Source organism: Podarcis erhardii (genome assembly GCF_964252035.2).
Source record: "Podarcis erhardii genome assembly, chromosome: 16".
Classification (NCBI taxonomy): domain Eukaryota; kingdom Metazoa; phylum Chordata; class Lepidosauria; order Squamata; family Lacertidae; genus Podarcis; species Podarcis erhardii.
In genome coordinates, this window is record NC_138514.1 from 22,337,492 (window position 1) to 22,351,529 (window position 14,038).

Consider the following 14,038-nt stretch of genomic DNA (forward strand, 5'->3'; position numbering starts at 1 on the left):
TTGGTGGTTAACCTTGCACACAATGCATTAAGAAATCCTCGCCTTTCAGAAGCAGAGCGCAGGAGTTTATATATATCAGCTAAATTGATATAAGAAAATCATATATATACATTTCATTATGTTTCAAGCCTTTTGGCCCTCTGGACAATTTGCTCTTTTAAGAGCTTGGCTAGCAATGCAGAGCCCGGCTGCTTTGAGTTCTTAAAACAGACACATCCCCGAAGCCTCTTGACATTTCGGAGGTGATTCCAGCTCTGCTGAGTCTCTGAACAGTTTAAAAGAAATCTGTAAAGGAGAATTCAGTCCTATTAATTGCATAGAAAGGACTCTGCAAGTTGTTGGCTTAGGGATGGATGTGGAAATGTAGGACCGTGTTCACCCTCACAATGCCAGCTGGGCAGAATGTTCTGTTTAAACCAGGCCTGTGAAGCTGAAGTCCTATAGAGCAATTGCAACAGAGCCTGTGCTGCGTCACGCCAAAGAGGGCTCATCCAGCATCCTATTCTCACAGTGGCATGCCAAATGCTTGAGGAAAACCTGCAAGCAGAATTTGAGCATAAACATACCCTTCCTCTTCTGTGGTTTCCAGTTGCTGGTATTTAAAAGCATTGCTGTCTCCAACTGTGAAGGCAAAGCATAGTCATCATGTCTAGTAGCCATTGGCAGCCATCTCCTCCGTGAATTTTGTCCAATCTCCTTTTAACACCATCTATCTTGGTGACCATCACTGCCTCCTGTGGGAGCAAGTTCCATAGTTTAACTGTGTGCTATGTGAAGAAGTCCTTTCTTGTATCTGTCCTGAGTCTTCCAATATTCTGCTTCACTGGATGTCTACAAGTTCTAGTGTTCTGAGTGGAGAAAAGCTTTTCTCTATCCACTTAATCCATTCCATGCATAATTTTACACATTCCTATCATGCTGACCCTTTCTCTATAGGTGCCCACCCCTCAGTTGCTTGCAATCTTTCCCCACATCTTGAAGTTCCCACAAAGGCACACTCAAGCCCACAAGAACATAGAAAGCTGCCCGCTGGATCAGGCCAATGGCCCACTGGCTGCAGCATCCTGTTCTCAACAACGGCCACCTGGATGCCTGTGGGAAGCCTGCAAGGGGGAAATTATTATTATTATTATTATTATTATTATTATTATTATTATTATTATTAATTTGTTATTTATACCCTGCCCATTTGGCTGGTTTTCCCCAGACACTCTGGATGGCTTAAAAAGGTAAAGGTAAAGGGACCCCTGACCAATAGGTCCAGTCGTGGCTGACTCTGGGGTTGCGGCGCTCATCTCGCTTTATTGGCCGAGGGAGCCGGCGTACAACTTCCGGGTCATGTGGCCAGCATGACTAAGCCACTTCTGGTGAACCAGAGCAGCGCACAGAAACGCCGATTACCTTCCCACTGGAGTGGTACCTATTTATCTACTTGCACTTTGATGTGCTTTCGAACTGCTAGGTTGGCAGGAGCAGGGACTGAGAAACGGGAGCTCACCCCGTCATGGGGATTCGAACCGCCGACCTTCTGATCGGCAAGTCCTAGGCTCTGTGGTTTAACCCACGGTGCCACCCGCGTCCCCTGAGTGGCTTACAGCACATTAAAAAATTGTAAAACATTAAACATTAAAAATTTCCCAATACAGGGCTGTCTTCAAATGTCTTCTGAAAGTCAGATAGTTCGACTTCCGGAGGCGGCGCGAACAGTAATGGCTGCCCTCTTCTAACCGGGAGAGGGAAGCTCCGCTGAAAACGGGTCGTCCGCTACGGCGAAGCGGAGACCCACATCGGAAAACCGCAGGCGGCAGAAGCCTGCGGTCTTGGGACCCGGCGGGCGCCAGGAGCTGCCCCCAAAACGTTGAAGGAACCCCGTAAGGGGCCCCGGATCGCGGAGGGGGTAGCGGCGCTGAGGGTTGTTCCGCAATCAACGGAGCGAAGCCGCGTAGCTGTTGCCGGTGAGCGCTGACCTTTCTTCCTGAAATTTTTGTTTCGGAAAGCAACAACCCGTTAGTAATAAGGACTTTTAAAAAATCTAAAGACTTAAAAGTTACTGAATTTGGCTGAAAGCGGAGTGACGAAAAAAAAGGAAGTCCGTCTTCCGCTGCTATTGAACTTCAAAGCAAAGAGCAGGAGGAGTGGAGGCAGAGAGTGAACTTTTAATCTAATGGATCTGAGCACCCACTGAACTTCTTTTGAAGTAGAATAAGGACTGTAAGCATTGGATTTTATGTTTTTGACTTGGACTGTGATATCCTCTTCTATTGGAATTACAATTTAAGTAAGAAACCCAGGTGCTGGAACTGCCTGAGTAACTGTAGCAGTCAGTCTGCAGATCTGGATATTTTGAATATAAACTTGGAAACAATCTGAGGGGGTTTGGATTTGCTACTGTGAGGCACCATTTGGAATACCAGCAAGCACTGTTTGAGACATTGTGTTCTTTGAATACCAACTCTGCTAAAACTTTTTATTTGAAGGTTTCTGGACATTAATTTTGATTTTATGAACTTTACTGGAATTGATCTCTTCCCGAAAGACATTTTAAGCTCCCCCTAGAGGTTTTGGGATTTACAGCAGTGGCATTGTTTTACTTTCTCTTTCCCGGCCTCCTGCCTGACTGTCACCATCTGGGCCGTTTCTTTCTCATGGGAATAACTCAGCTTGACCTTGACTTTTAGATAACTTTGGAATGAGTGGTGCAAGAAAAAAGGAGTCTAAAGAAAAGGAACCTAGAGTAAGAACTAGACAAACAACCCTAGCCTCAGCCTTACAGTCACGTAGATCGTCTGTGCCTATTTTGCTTTCTGAGGAAGAAGCTGCTTCGCTGCCACGGGCAGGGGAAGGAGAAACTGAGGAATTACAATTGGAAGATATGGCCTCAGGAACAACTGCCTCTATTTTAGAGAAAATCTATGAAAAATTGGAATCTTTGGACAAGAGAGTGGAATCTTTGAATAAAAAAGCCGATGAGCAAACATTTAAAATCGACCAAAACACAGAATGCTTAAATAGACTAACTGGACAAGTGGCACAGAATGCACAAGCAATTGGAGAATTGAAGGAGGCTGCAGGTGAAAATCGGAAACTGGCTGAAGATACCAGCCAAAGACTTGGAAAGTTAGAGAAAGAGGTAAGACCACTCAGTAAACAAGTAGGTGAACACCAGACCTACCTTTCTATGATTGAATTGCGGAACAGGGAGACTAACTTAAGGATAAGGTCGGTACCAGAAGTGGAAGAAGACAACTTAGCTGAGTTTCTGACCAAAATATTTTCCAAGTCCTGGAACCTAGAGAAAAAAGACTTTAAAATCGTATCAGCTTTCAGGCTTGGAAGACTTATAAAGAAAGACAAACCCAGAGACTGTTTGATAACATTGAGATCAAAGGAGGAAAGGGACAAGATTTTGGGCCTGCACTACGGAAAGTCACTGGACATCTTGGACAAAAGAATTGAAATTTACAAGGACATTCCTAAACAACTTTTGGATCTTAGATCTGAGTATTTGGAACTAGCAAGATTGTTGAGGAGCAACTCAATCATCTTCAGGTGGTATTTTCCCCAAGGATTATCTTTCACTTTTAGAGGGAAGAAGATTAAAATTAGAACATCGGAAGACAAAGATAAGTTTCTGACTGCATACGGAGAGGACCTTCACAAAGGACTTGAATTACCCTCGGGGCCTGAACCACCAGGGGTACATGCACCCTCGGACCCTGAAGACCCGGAGAATAAAGTACCACCCCCAGAAAAATAACCAGATTTATTCAGGATGTCTCTGCAACTTTTGAGCTGGAATATAAATGGCTGTAACATTCCGGAAAAAAGGAGGAAATTTTTTCATATATTAAAAAAGGAACAATTGGACATTATTTGTTTACAAGAAACATATGTGACTAGGCTCCATAGAAAAGTGTTAATAAACAAAAGACTTGGTCAGGAATTTATATCTTCAGACACAGTAAAGAAGAGAGGTGTGGTGATATATGCAAAAGAGAGCCTGTCACCTAAATTTTTATTCAAAGATGAACATGGAAGAACTTTGGCAATCGAAATACAACACCAAGGAGAGAAGATTTTGTTATTAGGAATTTATGCACCAAATGAAGGGAAATCGGAATTTTATAAGAAGTTGCATGAGACTATGCTGGAGTATCTGGACTATGACAACATCATTGTGATGGGAGATATGAATGGGGTCGTATCAACTAACATGGATAAGTCACAAAGTCAAAATGTCACGAAAGATGGCAGACTACCAAAGACCTTTTTTGAAATGACAGACAATATGGACTGGATTGACATCTGGAGAATGAAGAACCCCTTGGGAAAAGAAGGTACATTTTTCTCTGAAGCCCAGCTGACTTGGACAAGAATCGACCAAATATGGATAACTAGAGGTCTGGCACCCAAGGTCAGGAAAGTGGAAATCTGCCCAAAGACCTGCTCCGACCATAATGCACTGAAAATGGACATGACATTATTACCAACCGGTTCCTTTAGATGGAAGATGAATGACAATTTGTTTAGAGATCAGGAGATCATTAAGAAGGCCCAAAAAGTTTTGAAGGACTACTTTGAGATAAACATGAACACCATGGTGGAAAAAAGAATTATTTGGGACGCAAGCAAAGCCGTGATGAGGGGGTTCTTGATACAACAGAATGTTGTAAAGAAAAGAACACAAAATGAGAGGAAAGATAAGATCTTGGAGAAAATTAAAGAGTTAGAGAAGAAGTTAAGATCAAATCCGAAGTCACAGCCGATTCTGAGAGAAATTAAACTCCATCAGGCACAATATTCTAAACTGATAAACCAGGAAATAGAGTGGAAGATTAAACTAATGAAACAAAAAACTTTTGAATCGGCAAACAAATGTGGGAAACTGCTGGCTTGGCAGTTGAAGAAGAGACAAAAGTTAAATATAGTCACAAACCTGGAAATTGAAGGAAGAAACATCCAGAACCCCGTGGAGATTGGAAAGTGTTTTCAGAAATATTTCAAAAAATTATACACCCAAGGGCCGCAGGATGAGGTTGAGATTAAACAATTTTTGGAAAAAAATGGACTTAAAAAACTGTCACAAGAAAATAGATCACTCCTGAACAGTAAAATAACACAAGAGATCGAACAAGCCATTCAGAACATGAAACTGGGCAAATCTCCAGGGCCAGATGGCCTGACCTCCAAGTATTATAAGACATTAAGAGACTATTTGATACAACCATTGATGGAGGTCAGTAATGAAATTATGGAGGGAAAGAAGGCGCCGGAATCGTGGAAGGAAGCTTTTATCACATTGATACCAAAATCAGAAACTGAAAAGACACAACTCAAGAACTATCGTCCCATCTCCCTTTTAAATGTGGATTACAAAATATTTGCTGACGTTTTGGCAAGCAGACTTAAAAGAGTTTTAAATGAAGTAATTCATAAAGATCAGGCAGGCTTTCTCCCAGGTAGACACATGTTTGCTAACACAAGGAACATTATTGACATTTTAGAACTTTTGCAAACAGACATAAATACAAAAGCAGTGTTAATTTTTATAGACGCGGAGAAGGCCTTTGATAATATCTCGTGGAAATTTATGAAGGGAAATCTAAAAGAAATGGGAGTGGGACGGGGTTTTGAGAATGGAATTGATGCAATATATTCAGAACAAAAGGCAAAACTGATAGTTAACAATGTGGTTACAGAAGAGTTTAAAATTGAAAAAGGAACACGACAAGGCTGCCCGATTTCCCCCCTGTTATTTATTTCGGTTCTGGAGGTGCTCTTGAATTTGATTAGAGGGGACTGGTTGGTGCAAGGGATTCAGGTCGGAGCGAAACAATATAAACTTAAAGCTTTTGCAGATGACCTAGTTTTGACTCTGCAGGAGCCAGAACCTAGTACGAAAAGAGTATTGCAATTGATTCAAGACTTTGGTCGGGTGGCGGGATTTAAACTAAATAAACAGAAAACTAAGGTGCTGGGAAAAAATTTGACAGACATAGAGTCAGAACGGTTTCAGAGAGAAACAGAATTAACTATGGTAAAAAAAGTAAAGTACCTAGGGCTAAACATAACAGCAAAAAATCTGAGTCTATTTAAGGATAATTATGAAAAATGTTGGTCTGAAATTAAGAGAGACTTGGACAGTTGGACAAAATTGAAGCTTTCTTTGTTAGGCCGAATTGCTGCTATTAAGATGAATGTATTGCCAAAGATGTTGTTTTTGTTTCAAACATTGCAAATTGTGGACAAGACGGAGTGCTTCCGGAAGTGGCAGAGAGATATTTCTAAATTTGTCTGGCAGGGCAAAAAGCCCAGAATTAAGTTTAAGATATTAACTGATGCGAAAGAAAGAGGGGGCTTTGCCCTGCCAGACTTAAATTTGTACTATGAAGCCGCAGCTTTCTGCTGGCTAAAAGACTGGCTACTTCTCGAAGACACTGATGTATTGGATCTGGAAGGTTTTAACAATGCTTTTGGTTGGCACGCATACCTATGGTATGACAAAGTTAAGATCAATAAGGCCTTTAAAAACCATATTGTCAGGAAAGCAGTATTCAACGTCTGGACAAAATACAAAGACTTATTGGAAAACAAAACTCCGAGGTGGCTTTCCCCTCTGGAAGCTAAGGCCCGAAAAAGACCCAATATGGAGGCCAAATGGCCAAAATATTGGGAAATATTAGAAAAAGATGGAGACAATTGGAAATTGCAGAGTTTGGAGAAAATGAAGGATAAAGTGCGAGACTGGTTACATTACGCTCAGATTAAAGAAGTCTTTAAAAATGATAAAAAGTTAGGGTTCCAGGTGGAGAAATCGAAGTTGGAAACAGAATTGTTAGAACCAAAGACTAAGGTATTATCAAGAATGTATAACTTGCTGTTAAAATGGAACACACAAGACGAAATGGTTAAATCGGCTATGATAAAGTGGGCACAGGACATTGGGCATAACATTATGTTTGAGGACTGGGAAAGGTTGTGGACCAATGGGCTGAACTTCACTGCATGTAATGCTTTGAAGGAAAATGTAATGAAAATGATATACAGATGGTACATGACCCCAGTTAAACTTGCCAAAATATACCATTTGTCTGATAATAAATGTTGGAAATGTAAAGAAAATGAAGGAACATTCTTTCACCTCTGGTGGACCTGCCCTAAAGTGAAGGCCTTCTGGGAAATGATATATAATGAGTTGAAAAAGGTATTTAAGTATACCTTCCCTAAGAAACCAGAAGCCTTCCTCCTGGGTATTGTCGGCCAGAGGGTGTTAAAGAAGGACCGAACATTTTTTATGTATGCAACAACGGCAGCAAGGATACTCATCGCTAAGAACTGGAAAACTCAAGATCTACCCACACTGGAAGAGTGGCAGATGCAGCTGATGGACTATATGCAATTGGCGGAGATGACTGGCAGAATCCGAGACCTGGGAGAAGAAAGGATTGAAGAAGATTGGAAGAAATTTAAGATTTATTTACAAAAATATTGTAATTTGGTTGAATGTTAAGAAGGATGCTTGATCATAAAATAATTGGCCACCACTAAATTAGACTGGAATTTGATGATAAGTGAGATTAAGGAAAACATAAACCTTTTGGAGAATTGTTAGATTATATTTAAATGAGTGGAAATAAGATTGTAAACAAGATGATAATTTGCTCGAAAAAATTTTTCAACGATGTAAGTGGGAGCAGGAGACGTGAGGAAGTCCAAAGAAGTTATGAGATTTTGTTATGATATTATTATTTGTGCATTTCTTTTATAAAAAAAAAACCTTAATAAATATTTATATATATAAAAAATGAAAGTCAGATAGTTCTTTATTTCCTTGACATCTGACGGGAGAGCATTCCACAGGGTGGGCGCTACTACCGAGAAGGTCCTCTGCCTGGTTCCCTGTAACCTCACTTCTTGCAGTGAGGGAACCATGAGAAGGCCCTCAGAGCTGGACCTCAGGAGCTGAACAAAGGAGGTGGAGATGCTCCTTCATGTATATGAGCACAAGAGTGCTCTCCTCCTGCAGTTTCTGTCAAGTGGTATTGAGAAGCATTGCTGCCCCTGACTAAGCCCATCAAAAGCCTAATGAGGAATAGGGATAACCTATAGCTTTATTTGCATTGCTCTTTGTTGTAAGAAAAACTGCTCCCTTTCCCTTATGGGGTTCCCAAGAGCCCGTATAGAGTCTTTATGTAGGCTCTCTATCGGTAGGAGAAAATAACAGAGGCCAACCAGAGAATATTGAGAAGCAAACCAGTAAGTAAGCCTGATCTTTATTAAACTGTTGCAACAGGGTGCTCACCCCCACACACACACACAGGAGGGAGGAGGAACACAGAGCAACAATGGCGTGGAATTGCCACCCTGTACCTCAAGACCCCCCCCCAATACATCATCAGAAGGGGCGGTCTATCACAGAAGGGGCAGTCTACAGCAGAACTCTGTCTGGCAGTAAAGGTACAGGTAAAGGGACCCCTGACCATTAGGTCCAGCCACGGACGACTCTGGTGTTGCAGTGCTCATCTTGCTTTATGGGCCGAGGGAGCCGGCGTACAGCTTCTGGGTCATGTGGCCAGCACACAGAAACGCCATTTTCCTTCCAGCCGAAGCGGTACCTATTTATCTACTTGCACTTTGATGTGCTTTTGAACTGCTAGGTTGGCAGGAGCAGGGACCGAACAACAGGAGCTCATCCCGTCGTGGGGATCTGAACTGCCGACCTTCTGATCGGCAAGCCCTAGGCTCTGTGATTTAGACCACAGCGCCACCCACGTCCAGTTAATGGGTTTACCTGGCTGTTAATGGGTTACCTGGACAGCCTGGCCATTCTTTTGTGATGATAAATACTTAATTCCTACAGGCTCACCCTATTCATACACAAATGTGCCCTTAAGGCAGGATTTGTGAGCACAGAGACAAAGGGGAGGCTTTTCCCATTTCCATCCAAACTGAAGAGGAATATTTGAGGTCATTGAAAGCGTCAAAATGGCTTTAAAACACTGTTTCAGACATGTGTTTTATATATTTAGGTATGTGTTTGTCTGGTACATTTATGAACATATGATTTATATATATGAGACATTAGAATTCCTATAACACTCTTCATCTCCCTAGATTCAGAAATGTATGGCTGAATTGACACTGGTGTTTGGCTGCTCCAGACTGGGGAAGGCAAACAAGCAGCCACACTGCACAGCCTACTCCATCACTAGAGTTGCTAGGGGAGTGAAAGCCTTGTGTGCTGATCCCATGAAAGCCAGCAAGGCGTAGTAGAAATTAGGCAGAGGTAAAGGACCGAAGTGATGCTTAAAAAAAATCTCAGACCTGTTTTCCCTCTGCAGATCCTCCGTCCATCTCCAGTGCCAAGAACAAAGGCGTCTCAGTTGGCCAGAGGGGGACCCTGTCCTGCGAAGCCTCAGCTGTCCCTGTAGCGGAATTTCAGTGGTTTAAAGAAGAAACCAGGTACGCAAGCAAGCTGTTCAAAGGATCCATGGCAAAGAGTGACTCCCCCAGGCCAAGATTGCTCCATCAGTCAGATCAGACACGTGTCAGCCCTCATGGAATGCCCAGGCTCAATCCTAGTGGGTGTGAAGTTGCAAGAGTGCCTTTGAGCATGTGCAGAGGGTCTTTGAAACTGAGTAGTTGCATACAAGCCCACCCCAATATATCTGCCATGAAGGGGTTCTAAATTAAAGGGCACTGATTTCAGGCAGGCTTTGCTTGCCTTGCTTCTGAAATTAAATGTTGCACATCTAGGGGGACTTGTGATCAGAAAGCAATCCCTCCCCGTGTCCCATACCTCTCCCCAATCTTCCTTACAGCAATCCTTCAGTCTCTATATTTCATATTAAAATAAAACAACAGACTAAAGGATTGCAATGTTTTAGGGATTGAGATTGCATTGGTTTAATTTGCTTACCTTGTTTCTTGCGGCCCATCAGAAGGTTGCATATGATATGGGGCATGATAGAAACTAAAAGCAAAATAAATGCTACATAATTTTAGCAATTCTTTTCTGTGCAATTTCAGCTTGACTGTATTGTCACTTGGCTGTTGCAGGTTTTCACCCTGCTTTGTATACTTTGCCCAGTAGACAGTTGGGGAGGGTGTGTGTGAATGAGTGGCCCTCCAGGCATTGTTGGACTACAACTTCCATCATCCAACAGGACACAATGGCTGGGGCTGTAGTTCAACATCTGGAGGGGCACAGGTTCTCCAGCCCTGAAGTTTGCTCCTGAGTCCTTGAAAAGCCAGCCAAAGTGGAATAAAGTGCTTCTTTAATTCATTGCCCACCACCAAAAACAAGCACCATACTTCTACTTCCCTCCTGGGCAAAGTCTAGTAGATGTTGCCTTACAATGTCAGATCGTTCTGGTTTGCATCCAATGCTGGTAGAACCCTAGAGGTTAATGAACATGACTAACTTAGGCCCATCAGTTTCATTGTGCCTACTCTGAGTAGGACTTTGTTGGATATAGCCCTTCTGTATTTCCCAAAACCCCACTTCTTTTCATTGACTGGTGCCACTGGCAAGGAAAGAGGAATTCTAGGAAATGTAGAATGCTGTGTTGCCATGATGTAAACTCTATAACATGCCACAAAATGGAACTCGGCAGTCTAGTGTAGTGGTTAGAGTGTCCAACTCAGATTTGAGAGACTCTGCCTCTAAAGCCAAACACAGCCATGATGCTCAATGGGCCAGACAGCATTGCACACCCTGGTCTACCTCCTAGGGTTGTTGTGAGGATAAGAAGTGAACACCCGGTGTGACACTCTGAGCTCTTCAGAGGAATGGTAAAAAATATAACAGCTAACAATGATGCTTATTATTGGTGCTTTACAAATTATGGCTTGTATCCTACTCAGAGTAGACCCACTAGAGTTAATTGTATGACCCATATCTTTAAAATAATAAAGTTTATCATATAACGTCTGCTATGGCCCTTAGAAAGTGCCCTTTCACAGGCCTTTGGAGAACCTTTTGATCTGAGATGGTGGAGCAAAAGCAGAGCCTGAGAGCCTGTGGTGACTAGAGTTCCCAGCAGTCCTAGCCAGTGGGGTGATGGGCATTGTAGTTCAGAACAAACTGGAGGGTCACAGGCACCCCATCATTGGGATAAAACCAATCTCTGCATTATACCCCATCCTTTCATAATCCTGGGAGGGAAATAAATCCCACTTCTAGTTTACACTGATTAAGTAAGGATGTTGTCTTCTTCCAGATTAGCCAATGGGCTGGATGGCGTGAGAATTGAGAACAAAGGCCGGATGTCCACACTAACCTTCTTCAATGTATCAGAGAAGGATTATGGCAACTACACCTGTGTGGCCATCAACAAGCTGGGAAACACCAATGCCAGTATAATCCTGTATGGTAGGTACCCCTTCCATTGGGATACATGGAGATTCTGTGCTGATGGGATAACAGTGGAGCCTTGCTAGAAGGGATTTCAAAGACAGGAACACATCTCCGGTGACCCTTGACCATGAAACCCCTTTGCAGTGGCCATCCCATCATTGCATAGCGGGGTTTATCCTAGGCTGAAATCTCTAGGATAGGCCAGATTTAAAAATATTACCTAGCAGAGTTTGTTGGGGAAGAAACAGCGCAGTCCTAAGCTTATTGCTTCAGAAGTTAAGTTTCACTGAGTTCAACAAGATTTGCTCCCTGGATCACAGCCTAAAGGTTTTCCTTTACAAGGACTGGAACGTTTGCGGTTTCGTGTTTTCATCTTACGAGAAACTGGGAGTTTTCATAAGGCATTAAGGGTAGCAGCAGTTAAACAGGATACTCCCAGCAACATCCTCTCATGCGTGAAGCTTTAAGTATATTAAAGTAGCTGCAGGGAAAAGGGTTGATCTTCAAGGAACACATCAGACCAGCAGCAGCGCCTTCAGTTCTTATATCCTCTCACCTATTAGGCTGCAGTTGAAGCAAGGATCTGGGGGCTGAGCAGACACTTGGTTTAACCCCAGCAGGCTAGGCTTACTTCCCATTCCCCATGGCTTTCCAAACCACAGAGCGAATGCACCAGCTGGAAACCTTGGGAAACCCAAGGCGTTTTCTGATGTTGGGTTGTCAAAACAGATGCACAGAGATTCTTGTAGATGCTGTCAGTGCTTAGATGGTTGCCATACACCCTCTGTGGCAGTGTTACACGTTGTCATGTCTGTCACATCCTTATTATCATTGCTGTGATCTCTGTTTACATAAAACGGGCCGTCTTTCTAATAATCCATCTGTTCATTCATTCATTCATTCAACTGTCTGAAAATATGAACTACATTTTCTTTCCTTTTCTTTCCTTTTCCTGTTTCCCCCTTCCTGTGTGTCCATTGTGTCTTCTGTTTTAGAGATAAGTGAATCTCCACCACTAGCAGGTTGGTACAAGCATGGCTCCTTCCTTCATTTGCTTGCAGCAAACCCAACGCCGCTTTGCAGTAAAGGAGAGAGGGCTTGCTTCTCAGATGGGTGTTACGGGTGGGGAAGCCGGCTGGTGCGCCATTGGAAGGAAGGAACTAAGGCCTGTGGGGTTTGTGGGAGGCATTTTAGCTTCAGGAACATCTTCCTGCATCCTCTTATTCACAGAGCTCACCTATATCAGTGGTTGTCAGTCATGATAACTGAGTGCTGTAACAAAATGTTGCAGGTTGTGTCCTTACCTCCCAGAAAGATCACTGCAGCTAAAGATGGGGGAGAAATTTGAACCAATTCACCTTTAAAGTCAAGACAATTTCTGAAATAATATGCCCGTGTGGAATGCAGCCATCTTTGAAATGCACACTTCTAAGTTTGAAATATGCCTCGTGAGTACTAGGTTTAAGGGAGCAATCAAGTAAAACAGCTATTGCCTCCATGGACTGCCTTGTGGGCTTCCTAGAAGCAACTGGTTACCTATGGACAAAGTATATGTTGGCATGCAACCAAGGAAATGGGGGCAATTGGCAGTCCCCCAGCTGGTTCCAGCCCACTGGCCGGTGTGCCAGGCGATTAGTCCTTGGCATGAATCTGCGACCCAAGCTTCAGTAGCTAGAGCATGCTACACAGCAGAGTAAACGCTATTCAATAGAAGTAGCAGGAGAAGTTGTGGGAGCATATTTACAAGCAGTTTATTCAGCATACATCAGGACAAAAGGAAACTGTCTGATCTCCTTCTTGTCCGAAGCAAGACAGCTAAAGCAAAAGGTATACACAAACGGAAGTTCACAGCAAGCTGTGCTGGAGTGTAAACAGACATGTGACACACAACAAGCATGCCTGTTCTTAATGTGGAATGGAATATCCCAACAGTATAGATTTCTGGACTAGATAAACCTTTGCTCTCCTCCCACAGTGTTTTGCTTGCTACCATTGGAAACCCTAACTATGGAAATCACTCCCACATGATGCAGTGATGGCCCTCAACCATGGTGGCTTTAAAAGAGGATTAGACAAATTCATGGAAGAGAGGGCTATTGATGGCTACTAGCCAGGATAGCTGTCCTCTGCCTCCACAGTTGGAGGCAGCAATGCTTCTGAATAGCAGTTACTGGAAACCAGAGGAGGGCAGAGGGCTCTTGTGCTTGAATGGCACCTGCTTGGCCACTGAGAACAAGATGCTGTACTGGATGGACCATTGGTCTGATCCAGCAGGTTGTTCTTATGTTACCTGTTGCATAGAATTTTGGAATGCGTTCTAGGGCACAATGCCTTACTGCTGTCCACTGTCAAGGAAGTTCAACACTCCCCTGTGGCTTCAGAGTGCACAGAGAAGATCAACAACGGCGGACAGGCTGCCTGCCTGCTACTTCATCTGCTCCAAATGATGTTTATTTGTATAGCACTTAAATCTAAGTGCTGCACTGAGATTTTCTCTCTTTTTAAAAGCTAAATATTGACACTGCAAGAGAGGGAAGGAACTGGAAGGGCAAAGGGAGAACTAATATATGCAAGGAATGTTTTCTGCGTATAGCAGCCCACTTTCACAAATGCTGATGCTCGTGATTATGAGATAGGGACAAGGGAGACATCTGATTCAGTTCACATTTAAAAGCGAAT

At 43.0% G+C, this 14,038-nt stretch overlaps 1 protein-coding gene across 5 annotated transcripts in view; it reads left to right on the top strand.

Moving 5' to 3' along the window:
- The window catches only part of OPCML (opioid binding protein/cell adhesion molecule like), a 760,205-nt gene that overhangs the window by 735,400 nt on the left and 10,767 nt on the right, over positions 1–14,038 (top strand). For 3 of the 5 annotated variants that reach the window (XM_081843175.1, XM_081843174.1, XM_081843173.1), the window contains 3 exons: positions 9,342–9,462; positions 11,223–11,374; positions 12,355–12,381. In XM_081843175.1, coding sequence (XP_081699301.1) covers positions 9,342–9,462; positions 11,223–11,374; positions 12,355–12,381 — 300 coding nt within the window. The remainder of the gene's footprint in view (positions 1–9,341; positions 9,463–11,222; positions 11,375–12,354; positions 12,382–14,038) is intronic. The other 2 variants (XM_081843177.1, XM_081843176.1) reach the window with 1 other exon arrangement.